The sequence below is a fragment of the Solanum stenotomum genome, chromosome 12, assembly GCF_019186545.1.
Source record: "Solanum stenotomum isolate F172 chromosome 12, ASM1918654v1, whole genome shotgun sequence".
Taxonomy (NCBI): Eukaryota; Viridiplantae; Streptophyta; class Magnoliopsida; order Solanales; family Solanaceae; genus Solanum; species Solanum stenotomum.
Window position 1 is genome coordinate 35,182,060 of NC_064293.1, and position 26,056 is coordinate 35,208,115.

The 26,056-nt window shown below is 32.7% G+C and overlaps 3 protein-coding genes across 4 annotated transcripts; all 3 read right to left on the reverse strand.

Annotated features, from left to right (window-relative positions):
* Positions 1-1,489: 1,489 nt before the first annotated feature.
* Positions 1,490-16,491, reverse strand: LOC125847855 (phospholipase A1-II 1-like). Of its 2 annotated transcripts, none has more exons than XM_049527568.1 (2): positions 15,718-16,491; positions 1,490-2,409 (listed from the first exon to the last, which is right to left on the reverse strand). In XM_049527568.1, exons 1-2 carry the CDS (start codon positions 16,330-16,332, stop codon positions 1,810-1,812), a joined length of 1,215 nt encoding a protein of 404 aa, XP_049383525.1. In that variant the 5' UTR covers positions 16,333-16,491; the 3' UTR covers positions 1,490-1,809. The 2 variants fall into 2 exon arrangements, with proteins under 2 accessions (XP_049383525.1, XP_049383524.1); XM_049527567.1 differs by lacking the exon at positions 1,490-2,409 and adding an exon at positions 14,975-15,632.
* Positions 8,092-9,426, reverse strand: LOC125847854 (phospholipase A1-II 1-like). Its single transcript, XM_049527566.1, has 2 exons — positions 8,770-9,426; positions 8,092-8,696 (listed from the first exon to the last, which is right to left on the reverse strand). The coding sequence occupies exons 1-2, from the start codon at positions 9,424-9,426 to the stop codon at positions 8,103-8,105; spliced, it is 1,251 nt and encodes a 416-aa protein (XP_049383523.1). The 3' UTR covers positions 8,092-8,102.
* Positions 16,492-17,380: 889 nt separating the features above from the next.
* On the reverse strand, positions 17,381-24,333 carry LOC125848453 (factor of DNA methylation 1-like). The gene is made up of 6 exons (XM_049528315.1): positions 24,273-24,333; positions 21,996-23,191; positions 20,419-20,634; positions 19,758-19,986; positions 18,017-18,226; positions 17,381-17,817 (listed from the first exon to the last, which is right to left on the reverse strand). The coding sequence occupies exons 2-6, from the start codon at positions 22,977-22,979 to the stop codon at positions 17,627-17,629; spliced, it is 1,830 nt and encodes a 609-aa protein (XP_049384272.1). The 5' UTR covers positions 22,980-23,191; positions 24,273-24,333; the 3' UTR covers positions 17,381-17,626.
* Between the last annotated feature and the right edge of the window lie 1,723 nt (positions 24,334-26,056).

The following is a 26,056-nucleotide window of genomic DNA, read 5'->3' on the forward strand; positions in this document are numbered from 1 at the left end:
TAAGGATAAAAATTTAAGTCTTATATCTATCTTGTCCTTTTGAGTAACACCTCCCCAAGAGGTTATTGTTATACTTTTGACGTTTCAACTAATTTTTCTTTTGTTTTTTTTCCTTTAATCTTTCAAAATTTTCAAGTGTCTTACATTGGAAGTTCCTAAAACTTTGCACTATAAGATTTTTATATAATTAAATCAAATGTGTATATTAAAATTTAAAACTAATAGTATTATATATTTTGGACCTATAATTTTTAAAATTTAATGGTTCATATTAAGAACCTAAAAGTCAAACTTATCAAATTTATATTTAAAATGCATTTTTTTCGTATTCGTGCACCTATCTTGATGAATTCCTGGATACGCTTTTCGTACTAGCACGACTGCAATATCTAGTACTCTTATAAGAAATACAACTAGCTGCATTGGGAGATCTAAAGTCTTGCCACGACTTGCCAGAATGGATATTTTCATTACAACTCTTTCAACAGTTGCGAAGAAATGACATGGTAGTAATTTAGTCGTTTTCTAATATTAAAACTAGAGCCGTCAAAATGGGCTTAGCCTAGGAGCCGGCCTAATCCAACCCGTTGTTGGGGGTAGGGATTGGATATAATTTTTCAAGTCCCTTTAAAATTAGAGTTTATAAGCCCAGTCCATATAAGTCCTTGACCCTTGAGGCTTGATCGGGGTCAGGCCGTGGTTGGCCATGAGCCAAAACTATTTATTTTAAGGTAAGTTATAGAAATTTCACTAGTGTATGGGCTAATTACTTAGATGCACGCTATGTTGTTATAGTACGAATCTTACCCGTTTTGTGTGTGTCCAGAGACATGTATCTCGAGATACATGGACTCAAAATTATGTGTAATTTGTTTTAGATATACTCTATGCAATTGGATTCGCGTGTATCTAGGATACATTGACAAATCATGCGCCCTCGTCTCCTCCCATCTCGCTCGCCACTTTCTTATCTTGCTCTCTTATGTGGGATGCATCACACCAGATAGATCTATCTCGCGTACCTAGTATCCTAGATATATGCTAATCACACTAGATTTTTCGCTAGTGTTATTTAAACAACACCATTGTTTGCCATATTTGATTTGGAAATCTTTTTTTTCTCGATGTCATAGAATTTTAAGTTTGAAAAGAAAAAAAATGAAAAAAAGGGCTAGCCCACTCCAGCCCGCGGCCCTTCTAGGGTTGGGTTGGGTTAAACATTTTCAGGCCCTTTCAAATGAAGGGACAACCCGCCTTAGCCCTTCAAATTCCTTGGCCCGCGAGACTTGGGCGGGGTGGAGCTGGACGGGCCCCTTTTGAGGGTATAAAAAGTAAAAAAAATTGTTCGTTCTTGATTTGTTAAAATGGACTAGTAAAAAAAAAAATTGAAGAAGTAATTATGGACAAAAAGAGTAGTTGTGATGCTTTGATTAAGACGTGACAATTTTAGTGAAAGTAACTTTCTAATATAATAATCAAAGGCATCCACTTTACTTAACATTCTATGCAAACAACTCACTTACATACACAATACAAAACAAGGATAGACAGACCTATCCTTATTACGTGAGGTGGAAGATGAAAATAATTTGACATCACTCAATCAATCTAAAACCCATTTATTTAATATGAAAATAATGCACGTACATTTTATTCAATAAAACACATGCTCATCCTCATGATCCATCGTTGTTTTCTCAATACGATCCTTCACCAAATATTTATTATCTTAAAAAGTCATTTTTTTCAATTTTCTTGAAAGTAACTTTCTAATATAATATAATTATTAGTTGAATAATTTTAGAGAAATCAAGTTTCATGATCGATGAGTATCCAAGATCCATCTTCTTGTTGAACCATTCCTTTATTCTTCTCGATCCACCATGAAGTTGGTACACCATATTCATCCTTCAAATAGTCGCCTTGCTTATTCACCAGTGCAATATCTCGATTTATCTCCAGCTTAAACTCTCCTTCTAGTCCATGTGTTCCAGCAATTCCATGCAGATAAACTTCCAGAGTATGACTAAATATGTCTTTCTTCAAGTATTCTGATTTTGTAGTATCAATTACAAGTTCGAAGCCAACATCTTCATACGCTCTCCATTCTGTTGCAGAACCCTCTACCTGTCCACGCTCCATCAGCTTCGGAATGGGATCAGAGACATTGGTAACCCGCAAGATACGAAGGTTTTTCAAGTTTTTATAAGCTTTCTTGAAATTGGCCTCTCCAACACGTGGGCAACCAAGTAAAAATGCACTCACTGGAAACTCCTTATTGATTCGGTTGACAACTATGTCAATTGCGCATAGTGTGCCCAATGATGAACCCAAGCTTTGCCCGGCAACACTGATGCTGATTTCCTCCTTACTGTATTGCTTCAACAACCTTTTAACTTCTTCAAGAACCTGCAGCCAGTTCATATTTGTTTTTATGGAGGCCCACCCTTATGAAGAGGTTCTTTTTGGAGTATCGACTTGTTCCTCTGTATTTTGAAACTTTCTCATTATTGAATGAGTCGCAGATGGCTTGAGGCATTTGGCCATAGTGAATGAGGTATCGTCGTAGATCATAATCCAAAGGGTCAAGTAAGCCTTCCCAGTTATTTTTTCCACTCAAAATCTCCCATCTTTCAGCTATGCTCTTGTCTTTGTTTCCGATCCCCTTTTTCCTTTTCAAACAGCAGCTGATTTTTCTACATACAACCTCCCATCCTTTGTTAATGCATGTCATCTTTCTTCTGATTCGTAACAAATATTTCTACTTACAACCTCCAAATTATAGTTTTTTCCTTTTTTAGATCTAAAGAAGAATGTCAATTTGATAAGTGGATATCATAAACAATAGCAGGTCTCAGTCTCGCCACGACTCCCCAAATATTAGTTTCTCATTACCCCCACCATACGCCTCTTTCAATCAATACGGTGTTGTTATTTCGTAATGTTTGATTGTTACCTTCAAAAATTTATTGTAGCGTATTATTAAATTTATTATCAAAATACAATAAAAGAGTGCTATATTTTGTGTAATGACTGATTTAGTTTAAGTGCATCTTTCCTCTTCTATTTCTTTATTCCTACTTTATATCATTTCTCTTTTACTTATTATTTATTTATTTTATTTTATTTTAACTCTATTTTTTTTTTATAATAGCTTTATTATGTAACCTACATTTCTCGCAAGTTAATCCTTCAAAATGTTAATATGTGACATTATGTTGTGACGGATAACAAGACAATCTATTTAAATATTGTATTTATTAAAATAATATAATATAATATATTATGAAAAAATATGTATCAACCTGCATCTAAACAAAGTGTTAAATACTCACTTTTCAATCTTTTAGAGAGTCAATTTAAATAATTGTCAAAACTATATTAGATTAGATTAATTTGATATTTTTTAAAATGAAAATTCAATGTGGCAACTTTTGAAGCAAGCAAAAACATGCTTGCTGGTGGTATTTTCATAATTTAAGTATTTTTAGCATTTATTGGCTTGATTTGTACAATTTATCCTTTCAGGGCCACTCCATTTTTATGAGGAAAATAGACTGACACATCACTTTGGTGTGAGCATATATGTCTGCCAAGGATTTGCTAATGTGGACCCTCTTTTCAATAGTTGTTTTAGGGGCTAACCCATCGGTGGCCTCCTAAACTTGGCACAACTTTCACTTAGACACCTCAATTGAAGGATTTTCATTTTAAACACTTCATGTCGTGTCTCATTGTGTCATTTTGACACTTTTTGCTGACTAAGCATAGTACGTGTGATACACGAATTTTGAGCGCGTCAGAGACTTTTTTTGTAAATATTTTGAATTTTTTTGTAAATATTTTCTTCTCCTTCTTCTTCCTTGCTTTCTCCCTTCCATCTTCTCCACCTTCTACCATCCTCCATCACCACACAACTTTTTAAAAAAATTCTACAATATTTTACTAGGTTACACTCTTTGATTCTTCCATCTTCTTTGAAAATCGAATTTGCATCTTGATTCATATTCAAAAACAAAATCGATTTCAAGGGAACAAAAAAAGAAATCAACTTCTTTCAAATGGAAAAACTGATTTATATTCTTACCTTCTCCATTGAAAATTAAATTGATTTCAAGGAATAAAAAAGAAATAAAGAACAACCTCCAATGAAAAAAAAAGAAATTTATTTTACATATCCTTCATTGTAAATCCCAAGCGTAGTAGCACAAGAAATCATCTTCTTTTAAATGTCATATAAAAACTTTTAGATTTGGTATGATTTCCCTTATTCTCCAAAACGTATATATTTTACTTTGTAAACTAACCTATGTTCTTGCCTTTTTGATGGAGAAGAACAGATGAAGGGGAAGGAGGCGCAAGAAGAAGAAGAAAAGAGGTGGGGGCATGGGTTTGGGATCTGGAAGAAAGAAAAAAAGAAAGTAAAATTGAGATTTTTAAAAATAAAATAAAATTTCCACGTGTCACATACCAATTCATTTATTTTTCCACATAAGAGGCGTCTGGATGTACACACTTAAAATGCAGTTTTGAAAATAATAAAAGTGTCAAAATGACACAATGAGGTTTGACATGAAGTGTTTAAAATGAAAATCCTTCAGTTGAGGTGTCCAAGTGAAATTTGGTGCCAAGTTTAGGGGGCCACCGATGGGTTAGCCCTTGTTTTAGTAAACTCATAAAAATCTCATTATATCATCTCAATTTTAATTTACTTATCTTATTTTTCTTTTTAATTTTTTATATATTTAAAAGTTAAGTAAGAAAATACTACAGATCATACTCTTCCTGTCTAATAATAGTTGACTACTATTGACTTGACACACATCTTAAGAAACAATAAATAATAAGGGTAATATTACTATTATCCTTTGACTTTATTAAATTTAATACTTTAAAAAATATGTTAAATAATAAATAATATTAATAGTAAGGTTAAAATAGATACTAAAGATAAATTATCTCTTGATTTTCTAATTATGACAAGTATCGTTGGACAACTATTTTTAGTATAGTGGACAACTATTGTTGGACGGAGGGAGTAATAATTATCAACTTATAACATTTACAAAATAAATTTTAAAAAATTGGCTGACTCTCAAGATTCTATCGGTGTCACATAAATTAAGCAGAGGTGTAGCTAGGATAAAGAGTTTAAGGGTTCTTAATTTCCTTTAGAACCGTCAATCAATTTTGTTTGGGGTTCACAAATTAATATACATATATATTTAATTAATTTTCTAGTACAAATACAGGGTCTACAGAAAAGCTATTGGGTTCGTCCGAACCCACGAACCTCCACCTAGCTCCGCCTCTAAAATTAAGACATGAATAGTAATACATATTATTTAATAATAACATAAAAAATATTATAAATCACAATAATTAACAATTTGAAATACTTAAAAATTGTATTTAAAAACTTGTTTGACCCTTTAAATTTCATCTATATCACATAAATTAAACGAACATTTATTTTGCTCGTACTAGCACCGACTCCTATATCTAGTACTCTTATAAGAAATACAACTAGCCGCATTGGAAGAACTAAGAGGGTGTTTGGATTGACTTAAAAGTTGGTCAAATCTATTTTTAAGCCGGTTTTAACTTTCGGAAGTGTTTGAGAAATATAAAAATAACTTAAAATAAGTTAGAAAGTGTTTGGTAAGGTTAAAAATAACTTAAAATAAGTTTAAAATGACTAAAAATAAATTAAAAATCAAAAGTAGGTGTCACACCCCTTTTTTGCGCACGGCGGAAATGGTTTTTCCAATTTAAGTGACGTTATTGATTTAGGGATTATTTTTATTTTTCAGAGTCGTCACTTGGAATTGAGTTATGGTGTTTCAAGTCACCTTTTTGTTTTTAATCCCTAATCAAAAGGAAATGACTCTTTAATTTCGGTCTGCGAACTAGAATTTCGGGTAAGGAATTCTGTTGACCGAAGGGAAGGTATTAGGCATCCCTCGAGTCCTGTGGTTCTAGCACGGTCGCTTTTATTGACTTATACTTACCTTTTTTATTTTTGGATATATTTTATATGCTATACGTTTGCTCATCTTTTTATTGAACTTTTATTTGGTCTCAACCTAGATGCGTAACCGTATTCTTTGTTTTGATATTTAATAATTTCGAAGCATAACTACTTTATTGTCTCAAGTGTGTCACCTAATATTCCACGTCTCACATCTCGATTTTTTTAAAATAAAATATTTATTAGAATAATTTTGACAAGGTGTGTCACCACATCCTTGAATTTCTTTTAAGTGTTTCAAAAAAAAAATGTGTAACCACATTCTTAGTTGAAACAAATGTTCTTTAATTAATAATAAAATCAAATTATATTATTGACGAAAATTAGAAAAATTAAAATACTATTAATTCGGGATGAAAGTAGTATATATTAAATAATATATTTTTAAAAATATTATATTACATTTAAAAATAATTATGAATATTGGAGATATAATTAATAGTCTTATATGAAAATAATATGTTAATATAAAATAATAGAAATAACAATAAAATAATAAAAAGAGAAAATGGTCAAAATCCCCCCAATCTATACCCGAAATCCCAACTACACACTCCAACTTCACGCGTTTTACAGGTAATAGGACACACTTGAAGTTGGAGTGTGTAGTTGGGATTTCGGGTATAGGTTGAGGGGTTTTAGACCATTTTCTCTAATAAAAAAGTGAAATAGAGAGTGTGAATACTATTTCTCCAAATTTGGAGAACTACTATTCACCTCTCTATAAATGGAGAATAGAGAGTCATTTAGAGAATGGTTGGAGAGTTCATTCTCTATTTTATTCTCCAAATATAGAGAATGAAGAGTAAAATAGAGGTGGGTTGGAGATAGTTTTAGGGTATCTCTAATCATATCCTCTATTTTACTCTCCAAAAATAGAGTTTTCTATTTTTTCAAACAATCAACTCCAACTCAATTATATATTAACTCTATAAAAAGGAATTTTTTTTCTCTCCTCAATATTATATTATTATTTCTATGTCATTCTTGTTTTCTAATTTCATAATATAATTTTTTTTTCAAATAATCACTTTGTATAATTTTCATGTGATATAAAATTTTATTTTTTTCAATTTTTTATTTAATTTAAAATTTTATTTTACCCTAAATTTATAAATAACATAAATTGTAAATAAAATTATATAATATACAAATTTGTGGAAATAATATGCAACCAAAATTGTTGTGATAAAATTATTATGTTATGTATTGTGCTATATCGTATTTAAATTGTTATTTTATGGATCGTATTTTTAAATTAAAATTTTCATCTTATCATTTATATTTTGTTCATTCATCATAGTGTCAATTAATAATATCAGATTATATTAAAGTGACGAAAATTTAAAAAATTAAAATATTATTAATTCGAGATGAAAATAGTATATATGAAATAATATATTTTAAAAAATATTATATTACATTTAAAAAGAATTACGTATATTAAATATTTAATTAATGGTCTTATATGAAAAATAATGTATTAATTATAAAATAATAGAAATAATAATAAAATAATCAAAAAATAAAACAAAGACTGTGAATAGTAGTTCTCCAAACCTCTCAATAAGTGGAGAATAAACAGTGAAATGGAGAGTGGTTGGAGAACCCATTCTCTATTTTACTCTCCAAATATAGAGAATGGAGAGTAAAATAAAAGTGGATTGGAGATAGTCTATATAGAACTCCGAAAAGAAAAATCATGATCACGTCCCCCTCCCTATATATCCAAGATCTACTTTCTTGAAAAAGAATTTAAAAATCATTATCACAAAAATAAGGAAGAAACAAATTATTGGATGACTATTATGATTGATATCTCTAAAGTTTATAACGACGTTAGATCCAATGACAATTAACTACTGTTGATAAAAACTTAACATTTTTTGTTAATGTGTATATTATTACCGCTAAAAACTATTTTTGTTATAATGTATACTTCAACAAGACATGCCAGAATTTATCAATTCATTGATATTATCACACATCACGATTTTTTTAATTTTTTTTTTTGTACATCGCGAGTTCTAATTCTAGTTAAGGTAGAAAAAAAAATGTCCTTGTAAAAGAATTAAAAATCATTATCTTCATCTTCATGATCCATGAGAATCCAAGATCCATTTTGTTGTTGAACCATCCCTTTGTTCTCCACAACCCACCATGAAATAGGTACACCATATTCATCTTTTAACGTGTCCATATGCTTGTTAACAAGTGAGACATCGCGTTCCACTTCTAGCTTGAACCCTTCTTTTGATCCTTGTGTTCCAGCAACTCCATGCAAGTAACATTCCAAGTTATGCCATGTCCAATAGTCTCCAGGACTTTTTAGATAGCCCGAATTTCTAGTGTCGATGCTTAATTCGACACCAACATCTGAGTAGCCAATAAATGGATAATGTGGAATTATATCTGGCATATTTCGGACTCTCAGAGCTCGAAGCTGATTTTCGAGTTCTGAGAAAGTCTTTTTGAAGTTTTCATCTCCCACTCTAGGACTTGCAAATAGAAATGCCGTGACTGGAAATCCCTTGTTAATTTTATTGAAAACTATATCTACTGCATTTAATGTCGCGATGGATGCCCCCATGCTATGCCCTGTTACTGTTATGGTAACCTCCTCCTTCTTATATTGTTCCACCAATCTTTGAACTTCTCCAAGTACCTAATTATAGAAAACATTAGATTATTAGTGTTAGTGACAGAACATATTACATTTTTTTTGTTACATCATTTACCTGATCTCTAGCACTGGCCTTATTGAATAGTGATCGTGGATCATTTGAAGTATACATAGAATACCAACCGTGATGAACTTTAGGATCCGATTTTTCACCAAATATTATTGGGGCTGAGACGCGAATAAATTCAAAATCATTAAACCATTCCATAGCGACAACAGTTGATCTCCAAGCAATCACTATATCCCTTCTTCCTAATACTACTTTCCCCTCATCGGTAGCCACAGCAACAAAACCAATCCAATTTGACTCTTTACTCCAAGCTTCTCCTGACAATGATTTTATGATGAATGCTTCTGGAACTTGTATAGATGATGTCGCGTATATATATTTAGTTACCTCATACTTGAATGGATTCGATATCTCAATCCCCACTTTAGAGAAGAGATTCTTCTTAGAATATCGGCAACATCCAGCATACTTTGATGACTTGTCGTTGTTGAAGGCATCTCGAATTGCTTGTACCATTTCTCCGTAGTGAATGAGGTACCGACGAAGATCATTGTCAAGTGGATCTAATAAGCCTTCCCAATTGTTATTCCCACTAAGAAGTCTCCATCTTTCTGCTATATTACTTATATTCTTGTTTTTATTTTGCATCTTTTCAATTGTTTCCCTTGGGTTTTTTCTTGGTTTGAAGCAGTTGAAGTACATTTTCCTCTTGTGAGTTAACTTGCATTTTTTTTTTCTGTGTACAAATTTGATATATTTTTTTTCCCTATATGTATGATGAGGCCATTTATAGGTAATGTAGTTACCAAATTGCATCATTCATTTATCATGAGAAGTTTTGCTGTTGCTTTTCATTCTTTCAATTCCACACTCAAGCTTACATTGCCTAATTAACAGAAATGTTATGGAAAGAAAGAATTAAAGGGACATGCTTGACATTTTCACAAGGCAAGAATTCCATCTGTTTTGTTTTGAACAATTCTCACTCATGTTGTTTGTGTGGAGAATATATATTGAATGTCACTATATGACATTCAAAAGTTCTTACTCAATAATCTCTATTTTGGTTTCCAAGAGAAGTCCATCAACACTAGTCATTTTAGTATTTTAGATTTTTTTAAAAAAATTCTTGGTGAAATGTTTAAGACCACTACATTAAATAAAATTTTATAACATTTGACATATTTTTAATTTAGAATCATAAGATTCAAACATCTTCTTTAATTTCTTAAACTTTGTATCAAATCAAAATAGGATAAACAAATTAAAATGAATGCTATATTATTTTGGTAAAAAGTCTAACTAGTCATTCCTTGCTTTGTACTTTGAAGAATAGTTGCTTATACTTGAGCACCAAATATTTATCTTGAATAACAAAGTCTGAAGTGGGAGGGCCCAAATCAATCCATTCAATTGAGTCCTCATACATCGGATTCATTGGTAACTTAACTGGCTAGCTCTCAGAATCACTACTTACTTATTTTTCAAACTAATCCATCTCAATTTATGTGATATGATTTAAATTTTAAGAGATAACTTTTTTATTTTGACATAAATTCAAACATATGTGTAATCATTTAAAATTTATTAAATATAAATTTATAAAATGATTCAGATTATATTAAATTCATTAATATATTAATCCAAATAAATATTATGGATTGATATAATTGAGTTAATTATTTAAATTCAATAAATATGAATTTAATTAAAGCCCGTTCAATAAAGCTCATATGCCATGTCACTTAAATCTAACTGGCCGAAGGGAATCCTATTCCAATCACAACTCCCCTATTTTAAAACTATAAATAGGGGTCCTCATAATTCAGAATAGAGAACCAATAATTCGAACAAGAAGCTAGAGAAAGCTCGTGGATCAAAAGCCGCGATTTATCTACAAGTTAAAGAATTCAAGTGTTCAAGTTCAAGATTTGAAGAAGTCAAGATCAAGTTAAAGAATGATCAAGATCAAGACCACCGGATTTAAGATCAAGCTCGAAGCCCTTGAATTCAACTAGAAAGTCATCAAGATAAAGATCAAGATCAAGTCCAAGTCCAAGTTCAAGATCAAGCTCAAGAGCCCTTGAATTTTATTTGAAAAGGTGAATTCAGAGAAATCATATAGATTGTACTCTTGAAATAATAAAACGATTGTTGCATAATTTTCCGTTCTTGATAATTATTTTCTCGACGCGAAATTTTATTGTCTACAAATTCTGGCACGCCCAGTGGGACAATCTCTACCTCTCATCTCAACTTTTCAAGCATCAAAGAATATCGAGTTGACTTCCATGAAGAACAACTCTCGATCAACTGCCTCTAAGGCCATTAGCTCCAAGTTCTCTACTGAAGTTGAAGGCATTCTAGCTGTTACCTTTGGAAGTTTCGGAGCTGTTACGAGAAGCAAGGCTGCTACACTAGGACAACAAACACTTCAAGTGTCATCCGCATCAACTCCAGTTTTTGGGTCTACGACTCCAAAAAGATCGAGTTTCTCCGTAAATGCTTTAGAAGGAGGAAGCAGCGTTACTGAAAAGATCAAGAAGACATTGGCTCTCCTTGAGCAATCTGGTTCCAAGAACTCTACTAAAAAGGAGAGCTATGATTCAACGAATGAATCACCTCCATATGCATCGCGTAATGTGAGTCCGCTGAAGATTAACTTACGCAGTGTCGCAAACAATGGTGGTTGTTGCTTCTTTATCTGAGGAACAACTCACAAATCTGACGAAGTTGGTTGAAGGATTGACAAAGCATGTACAACACCAAAAGTCTAGAATCAATAAGTTGATGGGTCGAATGGAAGGACTTTTAGATGGTGAAGCAAGTCATGCGCCCGAAAAATGCTTTGAAGTTCAAGAGATTGGAGATCCTGCAAAGAAAGCACCACTTGTTAATGAGATGTCAGTTTCTTCTGAAAGAATGATCTCACTCGATCACTTGAAGGAGTTCATTGAAGGCACTATCAAAGATAAGTATGAAGTCTCTAGCAAGTCTTCGCATATGTATGTCAAGTCATACACTGCAAGAATTGATAACTTAAAAATGCCTTCTGGTTATCAACCTCCCAAATTTCAACAATTTGAGGGTAGAGAAAATCCGAAGCAACATGTTGCACACTTTGTGAAGACATGTAATAATGTTGGAACATATGGAGACTATCTTGTCAAGCAGTTTGTCCGGTCTCTAAAAGGAAATGTCTTTGATTGGTACACCGATCTTGAGCCCAATTCTATTGATAGTTAGGAGCAACTAGAGCACGAGTTTCTCATTCGATTCTATAGCACGAGACATACTGTGAGCATGGTAGAACTTACGAATACTCGCCAAGGGAAGGATGAACCAACCATAGACTTCATAAATCGATGGAGGAACACGAGCCTAAATTGCAAATATAGGCTTAGTGAAGCTTCTGCAATAGAAATGTGTATCTAAGGGATGCACTGGGAGCTTCTTTATATCTTACAGGGAATAAAATTAAAATCCTTTGAAGATCTAGCTATTCGTGCTTATGATATGGAGTTGAGCATGTCCTCTGCCGGAAAGGATATGACGTTTGTCTATGACCCTCGTAAAGGAGACAAGTAGGAACCTAAGAGATGGAGCAAATTTGTGCCCAAGAACGACAACAAAGAGTCAATGAATGTTAATGTGTCGCCTGTGAAGTTCACTACGAAGGAAGGGAAGAAGCAAAGTGTGAGAACGAATTTCCAAGCGCGTTCAGACCAAAAATTGATCTTAAGGGAAATGCAAGAAAAGGAATACCCCTTCTTGGATTCTGACGTTTTTGATATTTTCGATGAGTTACTTGAATTAAAGCTCAATGAGTTGTCAGAGATGAAGCGACTTGATGAAGCTGGAAAAGTTTATGACCCAAATTATTGCAAGTATCATAGACTTGTGAGTCATACTCTTGAAAAATGTTTTGTCTTCAAGGATAGAGCGATGTGATTGGTTAGAGAAAAGAAGATTGTCATTGATGATAAGAAAACTAGTTCTAATCAAATCTCCATCACATTCGGCTCACTCGATCCGGTCCAAATATGTATCGCTGAAAAGCATGAAGAAGAGTCATTGGAGCTAGACAAATCTCAAGTTGATATAGATAGTGATAAAGACTGGATTCTTGTGACTAGGTGAAGACGCAACAAGTCAAGCTTACGAAAAGAATCATGTGAGCAACCGATTAGAAAGAAGATGGTGAAGAAGCTAGAGAAAGCTCGTGGATCAAAACCCGCAATTTCTCTACAAGTTCAAGAATTTGAGAATTCAAGTGTTCAAGTTCAATATTTGAAGAAGTCAAGATCAAGTTCAAGAGCGATCAAGATCAAGATCACCGGATTCAAGATCAAGCTCGAAGCCCTTGAATTCAACTTAGAAAATCAAGATCAAGATAAAGTTCAAGTAAAGATCAAGTTCAAGTCCAAGTCCAAGTCCAAGTCAAGAGCCCTTGAATTTTATTTGAAAAGGCTAATTCAGAGGAAACATAGAGATTGTAACACTCGCACTTGAAATAATAAAACGGTTGTTGCATAATTTTCCTTTCTTGATTATTGTTTTCTCGACGCGAAATTTTATTGTCTACAATATGATCTTAAAAAAAAATAAAAATTTAAAACATTTTAAAAATACATAAAAGTATTATAAGTTATAATAATTAATCATTATAAATATTTAAATAACGTACAAGTAAATTGGATAAAAAAAATTCTTGTTTGACCTTTGAAAAGTTAAAGTGTCACGATAAATAAGGGGCAGAAAGTATATTAGGATCCGTTTGCTATAAGATTTTTTCACCTTCTTCCAAAAAAATATTTCACTGAATTAAAAAATCAACTTTTGATCATGAAAATTTTCAAATTTAACTTCGAGTTACATATTAGGAATTGGAAAACAATTTTCATTTTTTCACGTTTATTTTATTTTTCTTTTAAATTTTTTACCCTCAATATCTTATTTTATAAAAAGCAACTCATTTAAATTTGGGAACTTTCGCAAATAGTCATTATAATAAACTTAATTATGTTTCATAGCTATAATTTACATATTTACGGGCTGTAGCTATAGTATAATTCACGAATTTGTATAATTCGCAGGTTTGTATAATTCGCGGGTACATTTGTATAATTCAGTTATTTTTGTATAAACTCGAAATAACGAATTTATACAATTACAAACATCAGAAGTGTAAACAGTTATACAAATTATATTAAACAAATTCCGAATTATACAAAAGTTATACAAATTATATTATACAAATTTTGAATTATACAAAACTAAAAAGTTGAGCCGCGTAATTATAGCTAAAAGTAGGTCGCAAATTATAATTAAGGCAAACTATAGCTATGTTAACTAATTAACTAGTATATATTTGCTTATATGCGTAATTTTCCCTTTAAAGTTATATTTCATATTTTTAGGAATAGTAACATCCAAATAACTAAATATTATTTGCAAAAATTATAATCAAACTCAACTCTAACTTCAAAAATTTCAAATAAAAAAAATATTACAATAGTATGTAATAGTTCATATATGAGATCTAATCTATACTATTATGTAACTATTAATTTGAGATATTATTCTTTTAGAATTTAATGGTATATTTCAGATGAATCGATAGAATTGGATGATATTTCTAGTTTTTGAAAATTGGAGGTATAAATTATATTTTAAAAAAATACATTCAAATTCTAAATAACTTTTACAAAAAAAAATATAATTAAACATAACTTCAATTTTCAAATTCTTTATAAAATAATCCTTTTTTCTTTAGTTTTCCTGGCCAAATGCCCCACTATATATTTTCAAGCAATTTCTTGTCACTATTTGTTTGTACAAAAAAGCTTAGCTGATTTTAACCAAACAAAAAAAAAGGTTAATGCATCTGTACTGCCACAAGAAAATAGAAGAAAAGATAAAGGGCTTATGACCCACTACTGACTAATTTGAAATCATGAACCTCAAATTAATTTTTTGATAGATTTATTATGATCGTTAATTAAATGGATAATGGATTCAATCCCTCTTAATCCGCACAAATTTGGTAAAATATGTGTGGTAGAAGACTTAATTTGATAAACCTTTTCCACATCTTTTTAGGATATCTTTTTATTGTATTTGGGGATTATCTGTTTATAAGTAAATAATTCATTTTTGAAAAGATGCATGTTATTTTAACATATCAAATCAAGCACGATAAATAATCTCAACTTATTTAATGTAATCATAACTAACATTAGTATTGCTAATGTCAGTATTACCAAAACACAATTCTCATTCATTCTACCAAATATTTCCTAATTGTGGTCATCCTCGTGATCCATAAGAATCCAAGATCCGTTTTCCTGTTGAACCATTCCTTTATTCTTCTGGATCCACCACGACACTGGCACACCATATTTATCCTTCAACACATCGTCTGCTTTATTCATAAGAGCAGTATCCCGATTTATCTCCAACTTGAACTCTCCTTCTGATCCATGTGTTCCAGCGATTCCGTGCAAATAAACCTCCAAAATATGACCATTTATCTCTTTCTTCAAGTAGTCTGATTTTGTAGTATCAATTGAAAGTTCAAAGCCAACATCTTCATACACTCTCCAATCTGTTTCAGAACCCTCCACCTGTCCACGATCTGGCAGCTTCGTAATGTAATCAGATGCATTGGTAATCCGCAAGATGTGCAAGTTTTTCAAATTTTGATAAGCTTTCTTGAAATTGGCCTCTCCAACTCGTGGGCTAGCAAATAAAAATGCAGTTACTGGAAACCCCTTATTGACTTGGCTGACAACTATGTCGATCGCGCATAGTGTGGCTAATGATGAACCCAAGCTGTGGCCTGTAACACTGATGCTAACTTCCTCCTCTTTGTGTTGATCCAACAACCTTTTAACTTCTTCAAGAACCTGTTCGAATGTACAAATACAAAAGGGAATTCTAATGAGTATCACCTGCAAAGTTGCTTAAGATATAACAAGAAAAAAGTCCTACCTGATCTCTAGCACTGGTTGTCCGATTGAAATTTGAAGCTTCATTAAGACAAGTATAAATTGAATAAAAACCTTTGTGTACAAGAATGTTATCCGCATTTTCTCCAAAGATTTCAATTGGTTGGACCAAGGACGATTCGAAATCATCATTCCATTCCGAGACAGTTATAGTCCCTCTCCAAGCAATTAAAATGTCTCTCCTCCCTAATTCAACTTTACCTTCATCAGTAGCAACAGCAACAAACCCAATCCAATTTGATACTTTGACCTTTTCAGTTTTACTTGAAGCTCCATAGAAATATTTGGTGATTTCATATTTGTTTTTATGGAGGCCCACCCTTATGAAGAGGTTCCTTTTGGAGTATCGACTTGTTCCTCTGTATTTTGAAACTTTCTCATTATTGAATGAGTCGTAGATGGCTTGAGGCATTTGGCCATAGTGGATAAGGTATCGTCGTAGATCATAATCCAAAGGGTCAAGTAATCCTTCCCAATTGTTCAAAATCTCCCATCTTTCAGCTATGCTCTTGTCTCTGTTTTCGATCCCCTTTTTCCTTTTCAAACAGCTACTGATTTTTCTACTTACAACCTCCCATCCTTTATTAATGCATGCCATCTTTCTTCTGATTCAGTGCTGGAGTTGTTTAGTTTTTACTTTCTTTTCAAGATCCCAGCTACTACTGAAGAACTTGGCAATTTCAATGGCAGATCTAAGCCTTGCACGACTCCCGAGAATTTACTATTTTCATTGCCCCAGTACTACCACAGATCTTTCAAACTAATACAGAGTACTTCCTCCGGTCCAATCTAATGAATTATTGGGGGTGACCCACATTCATTATAATATTACTTAATATTATTCGTTTGATTTTGTCAAATTCATTTTTTTTAAAAGAATGAGAGTTACTATTTGGATTTAAAAGTAGTAATTTCATTAAAAAGAACGGTAATTTTAATAATAATAATAATACATTTTTGAACTTTGAGAAATTCGTTAAAAGAAATTAATAGTTCATTTATATTGAACTAGAGGAAGTTGTGGTTAATATTAGAAAGAGAGGTTGGTCTTAATTAGAGACCCTCAACAAGAAATTTATGTGGAGCTCACAAGAGCAAATTAAAGAGGTGGCTTAATTTAATTTTTTTATACTACGTGAAGACACTTGACATATGAACTACTATTACTATAAAATAATTGTTGATCTAAGTTCATTTCTACTTTTCACAATAATATAATTAAATTCATTTTTTACTCTTCCACTTTAGCATAGAGAGAGACAATTTTTATTTTTTATTTTATCTTTAACATAAATTACTCGTTTCAAATCATTTCTAGAGTAATACTGATATTATAATAAAATATGTACTTGACTTATTATTTTTTTAAAAGTGTGTTAATCTATTGTGAACAAATAAAAATGAAAGGAGAGAGTACATTAACACCGTATAGCTCCTCTTTTGAAAACAAATGTACCACGCTTGAACACTTCATTGTCTTGTTGTTATGTTTTAGCCCTTCTTGAATGTTAGCAATATTCAAGTAAAGTGATTTTTGCATTGCAAAATAGTTGCAGTATAGTGATGAATGGTCACCATCCATTAAATTAACACAGGAAAATACATATACTTCGAATAGTGGGGAATCTTAGTAGCAACCAACCTGAATGGTGATGGTTTGATTCCCTACATTATAATCTCCTCCCCATTTTGAAGGAGGCGTGCTGCTGAGAGCCAGAGAACAAGAGTAAGCGATTTTGAAGTTCTATCATTAAAACGACACAAGCTAATAGCCTTTTGGGCAATCAATGATACAATGAGCTTCTGTGCAAAAAGAACCAAACATATACACCAAGGCATTCTTAAGGCAGAGCAGTCCTGCAAGTCCAAGGAGATGAATAGTGTAGAACTCATCAATATTTTCGGATTACGTCATACTCAGCTAAAGACAAATTGCAATCTTCATCATCATCTACATCAAATTCCATAGGTTCTGCAACTTTGATTTGCATCTTATTCTCTACAGCTAACCTCAAGAAACCTCGATAGATTTGGATTTTTGCACCATAAAGAAGTAGGATGCTGCCTGGCGTCATTAAGTCAACTACATGACAAAACCAGAGCTATCATAAGCACAAGCAATAGATATTATGCAAATAGCATTAACTTTTTGACCATCATTTACGGTTCCTTGATAGTGGAGAGCTAGATGGAGCAATCTTGGACCGGGGATACAAAAAGAAAGAAAAGATTGAGCTAGATGAAGGCAACTGAAAGAATAGAGAAAAAGAAGATGACATTACCTTGTTCATTACGAGTAGTGAATATGATAGTTCCGGTTTCATCTCCAACTAGACTCTCAGCTACACGTGTGATTCGGAAAGGAGAATATGAGTATGACGGTAGGGACTGATGCTCTTCGCTCTTGTCAACCACCACATCAGTATTTAGGACCTTAACAATTAGATTAATGCCCTCTGTCCCTGGCTTCAACTCATCCACCTTCACAAATCCTAGTAGAAAACTTGTGACTTATTACAAAAATGCATACTTTTCATATATCTTTATTACACCAATGCATACTTTTCATATGTTCCTTCTAGAGAGATGCATACTTCTCATATATTTCTATAGTATTTAACAAAGCTGATAGAAAATAAACTGCAGCAAAGATGAAAAGAAAAGACTCGCAAGTGTGGAAATTTTCTCTGTATTGATTCTCTTAATACTCAGTTACAAGAGTCCTTAAATAGAAAACATTATAGATAAAAAAAAAACACGTTTACTCTCCTAATAATTCTGAATATAAAAACTGACTCCACTACTCCTATAACCTAAAGACTAGGAAACAACTTAATGACTCCTAAACAAATGCAACAACCTAACTACTAAACCACGTCTGATAATGTTGCCAACAAAAGCCATACTATTTTCTTTCAAAGATATCAAGGAAGGCACCTAAAACCCACACATGCATTATTGTAGGCCAGTGGTTTTCCTACATGGAGGGAAAGGAGTTGATGAGCTTTTTGAACAAAAAAATGATAATGGTTGTGTTCACTGTTCAGGTCACTTATGCGAACCTCAACTCTCCACTGGTACCTCCATCTTTCCACCAGTACAATACCAGGTAACTTTGGCCACCAAACCTTAAACAAATTAGAAAAAATTACCCAACTTTTTTGTCTCTATAGAGACTAGAATCCTGGTCTCTAATGGTCTTTAATCAATAAAAAAACTAAACATGGTGCTGTTGATCTATTTCATACACAGTACTCCCCCCTGTAGACTGTAGTATCCCATTAAAACAACTACACCTCAGTCTTAAACAAGTTGGGGTCGGCTATATGAATTCTCACGCCTCACGGAACATGTTTCTCCATTTAAGCTCAACTCATGCCATCACCCTGTAGTATCTCATTTATAAAAATAAAATAAGACGGCCAACAAAATTCATATATAAATAGGGCAATCAAACAACAAACAAAATATGGCATTTTCATTAGGATAAGAATCTTTAACTCAATTTTTTCCTCCAACTTTATCTAAAGTGTAGATCGTGCTGGCCTAGAATTCTGCTCCTAGATAGGTTGAAATTTTATGATCAGAACAGATTTTGGCAATCATCTAAAAAAAAGTGATTTTAGTTTCTCATTCATAATGCAAGAGGCAGAGGGAAGAACATTCACTAAAACCCTTGTCCTTATCTGAAAAAAGAAAAGATGGAATAATTGCCCTCTTTGAACAATCTAACTCCCCCATTTATAATACAAAGCTTAGTACTTTTCTCTTATTTTGCTACCACATGGCTTCATTATAAAAAATCTGTTTTGATGTTCCTCTTGATCTTATCTGGCCACTAACAAGTAAATGGTCACTCAGAGCATATCATTATGAGTTTGATTGACCTCACTGAATAACATAGCATTATAGCACGGTATTTATAAGACTTAAACATGTCAAAGCAAGGTTGACTTGAACCTACAATTTGAAGGAGAATACAACAATTGAATAAATATATGAGTATGAGACACTAAAGCACACCTGTATCTTTGATCTTTGCCTCCATCAGTTTTTCTTCCATTAAACAAATGGCTTCTTCTAGCGTAGCTTTCCTACCTTCCTCGAAATTCCAAAGCTGATGCGTCGTAGTTCTTTCCTTCATGTTATACTCTTTGATTTCTTTCAAGGCTATAACAACAGCTAAATATACTTCATATCCCCACTCTTTCCTCAGTTGCTGGAGATGCTTTTCCTCTTGGTCTATTGTTTCCTGAAGCACAAATAATGGTTGTTAGACTTGAATTTGAAATCATGTAACTTAAAGTAGAAAGAGTTCAGTTGCAAATGTTTCGGAGGGGACATCAGATAAACAGTTGAGTTAGAATTCCACGGAAGGAGAGAAACACTTCAGAGGAATGAATTGTATCGATAACAAGATGTTTGCTAATTAGACCATAGAAACTAGAGAAATCAGTTTGAACATAATCATTTTGTTGCCCGTTTCACTAATTTATTATGAAAGGGGTGTGTTTATTGCATCAGTTGACTACATGAATTACTTGACTTTCCAGAACTTACTTTCTGAAATTAAGAAACCAAAAATTTTCATTTCATTTGACAAGCAACAACAAATTGAATATATCTCTACAAAAATTGAAGCTTAAACAGGTAAAAGGGAAGAAGAAAGGATTCAGATAGATACTGCTTGAACTTCCCCAGTTAAGATGACAGTTTTGAATGGATTCCATTTGGGGTTCTCCACATTTGCCTGCCATATAGAACACAATTCTGTCGCTTTTTCCTCGGCAACTTGATGAGAGAATTTCTGCTTGCATGCAGTGCGAAAAGGACAACTATCAATGGCACCAAATTTTTTTATGCCAATATCCACATCGTCATAGTTCAGCTCAGAAAGAACCTGAAAAAAAAGAAAACAACTCAGTCATTATCTGATAAATTCAGAATGTAAAAGTGAATGAATAAGGTGTTTCCATTTTGATTTACAAGTGCAAACCCTAGCAATTCATGTATTTGAAGAAATTACATCCAGAAAAGCTACACAAGCCAGAGAAGTGTTTCACTAACATAGTCATCAATAGAACCAATATTGGATAAACAGATAGACCCTTTGACTTTTAACACAATCTTACAGTGGTGACAGTTTATACATGTGTTTCTTGCAACACATTTTACCAGTGGTGACACTCACGTCATTGAATCTTTTCAACCACATCATCCATCTAAAGGGAGGAGTGGGCCACAGATGCAGAAAACAAAAAAATCCCACAGACAAGCAAATGGTGGTAAGGCAACAGGCCAATAAACAGGTATTTTGCAATGGTTAGTGCCTACAAGAGCCACACCATTCTCTACTCTTAAATACCTACAAAAAAATTGACCTGCAACTGCTAATACATCCTCATTTGAGATGAAGTGCATCTCGTTACAGAATGTTCATGTACTTACATGTAGAAAGTCAAAACAGGTAGAATTCCCAAATACATACTATACTATCAAAGCACATAAATGTAAGAATTCCATACAGATGCTTATATCAAACATCAGATGATTAAAACCTTATGTGCATATTTTAGGAGGTACCTCAGCCCATAGCCTCTAGAATTAATAGGCTAATAGCTAGGGTACTTCTTCCAACCATGAAATAAAAGTAGAAAATCAACCTAAATCCTAGGAAATGGATTCCTCAAAGTCATGCAATTTCCAGGTAAAACAAGAGAACCAAATTCTCAAATAGTAATATAATTGCTGGTAAGTCCCAAGAGGACTATCAGATAAACAGACAACAAAACTTGCAACATACTTGAGGAATCGCTGGTTATTTAGAATTTACTTTGTGCATAGTTCATACATGAGGAACATACTAAACCAAGTTTCAGTAAAACACAAAATTAGATGGTTCATGGGAAATGCATGAGGCTATATCCATTGTCAATGATGATTTAGGAGTTTCGACCTAGGGAACTTTTCAGAATGAAATCCTACACTGAATGCTTTCAAATTGCTTTCTAAGCAAACAGGTCTAGACTCCAATTTACATATATGCAGATTGAGGAGAAAGAGAAATAAAGAAATATAGGATAGAAAGTTGTTGGCTTAGATGCTGCAGATTTGCTTAATTCTGAGCATCAAAAGCATATTTCCTGGCAAAGAAACCATAGTAGTAACCTGATGTCGGATCTAATTAGCAGCTTTAAATGAATAATGCTTAAGGCATAGCTGTAGTAAAATTATGCTTAAAAAATGTCCAAAGACCCATACACTAATCATCTTTTTTCGAGCTTCTACTAGCTCAGTTGTCTCACTTTCCTTGCCCTTAAGCTGCTTAACTAAAGTTTCCCAATATTGTCTTTCCTCAGTGAGCTTTTGCATAGTTTTTGTCAACTCTTTCACCTTTTCCTTGGGTTCTTTATCTTCAACTTGGATCTCCCTTAAAGCTCTTATAGCTTGCTTATATGCTCTAACTTCCTTAGTTTCAAGCTCCTTCTCAAGCATAGCTATCTTACTCATTGCAGCGTCCTTCTCTATCTTATACTCAGCAATTGTATGCTTTTTATAATCCTCAAACTTGGTTCTTAGCTCCTCCTCCTTTTGAAGCTGAGCATTCATATACTTTCCAATTTTCTCTTCCTTAGTTTCTAGCTCGTTCTCAAAAAATGCTATCTTCTTGGCTGCGTCTTCTTTCTCCTTCTCTAGCTCCTCTATCTTACTTGATGCAGCTTGTTGCTCCATCTCAAGCATAGCTATCTTACTCATTGCAGCGTCCTTCTCTATCTTATGCTCAGCATTTGTATGCTTTTTGAAATCCTCAAACTTGGTTCTTAGCTCCTCCTCCTTTTGAAGCTGAGCATTCATATACTTTCCAAATTTCTCTTCCTTAGTTTCTAGCTCCTTCTCAAGAAAAGCTATCTTCTTGGCTGCGTCCTCTTTCTCCTTCTCAAGCTGCTCTATCTTACTTGATGTATCTTGTTTCTCCATCTCAAGCATAGCTATCTTACAGAATGCAGCTTTTCCCTCCTTCTCAAGCAAAGCTATCTTATTAACTGTACATTCTTTCTCCTTCTCAAGCAAAGCTACCTTATTAACTGTACGTTTTTTCTCCTTCTCAAGCTTGTATATCTTAATCAATGCAGCTTGTTTCTTCTTCTTTACTGCGACTATCTTACGAAGTGCAGCTTCTCCTTCCCTCTCAAGATGAGTTATCTTGCTCAATGCAGTTTCTATCTCCTTCTCAAGCTCAGCCATTTTACTTGATAGCGACTCATTCCCCTTCTGTGAATCAGATATTTTTTCATCAGAAGCTAAGTAATAACCTGCTAATAATATTCATATCAAGTGGATAAATATTAGGACCAGCAGCATTGACGCACCTCAAGACCTTCAACTTTTATTCCAATGCTGTTAACGGCTAATCCACGAGGGCAGACACGATTAAGGAAATCTAGCCGTGTGTAAGCCTGTAAGAGATGTAGAAAAATTTAGAGAAGATACTAACACCTCTGGCCAAAATTCTTTGTGCACATTTGACATTCAAAGGTTAAACCGACCATTGGTCAAAGCCATTTTCAGCATTAAATTGCATAATCTTTTCACAAACTATATAAAACAATAAACTACATAATAATTTCTACAAATAAAACTGCACAAATTTGTATAAAAATGTAATTGAGTAGAAGTGAACATGGACCAAAAATTCAGGATGGACAAAAGTAAGAATCCAATCAAGGACAACCCACTTATCAAACAAAGGAATACAACTTCACAACAAGTGAACTGAATAAAGGAATCCAACTTCACAACAATTGAGCCGAATAAAGGAATACAACTTCACAATAACGAACCTGAATAATTATTCTCTCCCAAGACACAAAAAAAAAAAACCACACACACACACAATGAGCTTAGCTAGTTAGTTTAACCAACCAAGCATAAAGTTAAAAAAATATAACTTTCTCTGATGGGAGGCTTACAGTTATTGAACAACTAAAACATAATATTTTAAATTAATGAGGCCTTTAGAAGAATATTGCTCCCTTTCCCAATTTATTCCACACTTCTCTTCCATCCAAAATGTCAAAGAGCAATACATTTCTTTAATAATCCAAGTTCATAAAACTAAAGAAAGTTTTGAACTTTCATTTGATAGTTCTCTCTCTCAAACAATTACTTTAAATAATTTTCTTGTTATCACTAATATAATATACCAACTTAATAAACAATTTAAACTCTATTTCCATTCAAAGACCATATCATTTTTACGACCACTATTAACATGAGATAGAAGGATTAGTACATAATATTAAAAATGTTCCATTTTTTATAACTAAGGCGTTTGGTCAGCTTGGGTGCAACTTGACTCTTGCAGTGTGTATGTCTTACCTCCTACCCAGTAAAGGTATAAGATAACTCAACCCTAGTATTTTCTTTTATGTACTTGATGGGATTTTGAACTTGTTGTCATCCCATTTCATTGCCCATTAAGTCACTTTTTTTTTTTTTTGTGTGTGTGTGTTTCCAGTTATTTTTATCAGCACTTACATGGGTGTTTGAATTTTCAGACGTTGTGATGGTCTCCATTGTTGGGTGACCTTCTCTTTGGTGTGTGAATCCGCAAAATGCAAAGTCTGATAACCTGAAATTAGAAATATGCAGAGAGCTGTAATCTGTATGTAAAGCTACCTTCTTCTTTAGTTTGCACTAACCAAATTTGAGCCACAAGAAGGGAAACTAAAATACTAAATGAAAGTTGACTGACCTTTGCAATAAACTCATCAAAAGCAACCTTCAACTATAATCTCAGCTTTTTCATCAGCAGGTGGAGTTGGGAAGACTGTCAAAGAAAGAAAAGGAGGGAACCTTTTGAATTTTGAAACCCAAACCCTAAACTTATTTCCAGATTAAATTAAAGAACATTCCTATTTATTTGTTCATTTTTTACTTAACACACATATTAAGAAAATAATAATTAATTTAGTTGATTTATTATTTAATCATGCTAATCCATAGAATTCCAAAATTAAATTATCATTAACTTTGTAAATAAATTGAGGATATAATACATAAAAAATATTATCATTTTTTTATTTGTCAAAAATAACAAATAAAAAGTTAAAATTGGACAAGTAAAAAAGATATAGGAGGAGAGACTACTATAAAATATATTTGAAGGATGAAACAAGAACAATACAGTACTAGTTCAAGTTTACAGACACACTACTATAAAATATATGATTATAAATAAAATAAAATTTGACACTTTAAATACAGTAATGACATCGTATAACAAAAAAGTGCAGTAGTATTTTTACATGAAATTTGACGGGAATGACAATGTATTTAGCGATAATCCATATAAGTAAATAATAAAATTGCTCTTTGAACCATTATATTTTTGATTAATTGATTCTGTCTAGGAAAAAAACAACTCATATTAACTGTTATTTTATTGATACAAATGTTTATAGTGGTTTTAGAATTACTGAGAAGATATCGAAAACATATTTTTGTGAGCTTATAAAAGAGGTGGACAGTATTTGCTAATAATTTTTTTCTAATTTTCCAGCTATACACATTTTCTGAAAGACAATTTAAATTCCTTCTTTGGCACATTCCGGAATAGAATTCCTTAATTATGTAATGCCAATAATACCCTTAATTGTCCATCTATATAAACCCAATTTGGGCGCGAAAGGATTATTATTTCGACCCCCGTATTCTCTGTAGTCTCTAATTCACTCCAAATTTACACGAACGCAAAGCGAAAGCAAGCGATCGCGATTCGGAACCAAAGCATTGAATTCACCGGGAAACGAAGTTGAAATCGTCTTTTTCAACCCGTCGTACGCATTCAACAGGTTTCGCAGATTCGTATTGTTTTTGCTTTTACTTCGATTCCGTCCGTATGTAGAAAACTGTGAAAATGTTTAATCGAGGAAATTTGGTGATTCATAATCAATTTTCGCATAATCTGAGCTGTGAATTTTTGTATCAATTTGTAAATTTGGTGAATTGTTGAAGAGATCAAGTCGTTCTTATTGAGACATTGATTTTAGTTGCATCATCAACAAATCCTCTAATTTCTGACAATTTTAGTTGGTGATTGATTTAAAATTCATCAATTTGTGTATGTTTTATGCTACAATATGAAATTTTAGAATAGTCGAGAGTTGTATGCGAAGATGATTAATCTACTTGAACAGCTCAGGAGAGAGGTGAATCCGAGCTATCTATGATTATATTGATTAGCTTTGGGGAGTAAAATAATTAAATAGAGTTTGCACAATGCTTCAATATTTGTTGCACTGCTGAAGCCTTGTCACCGG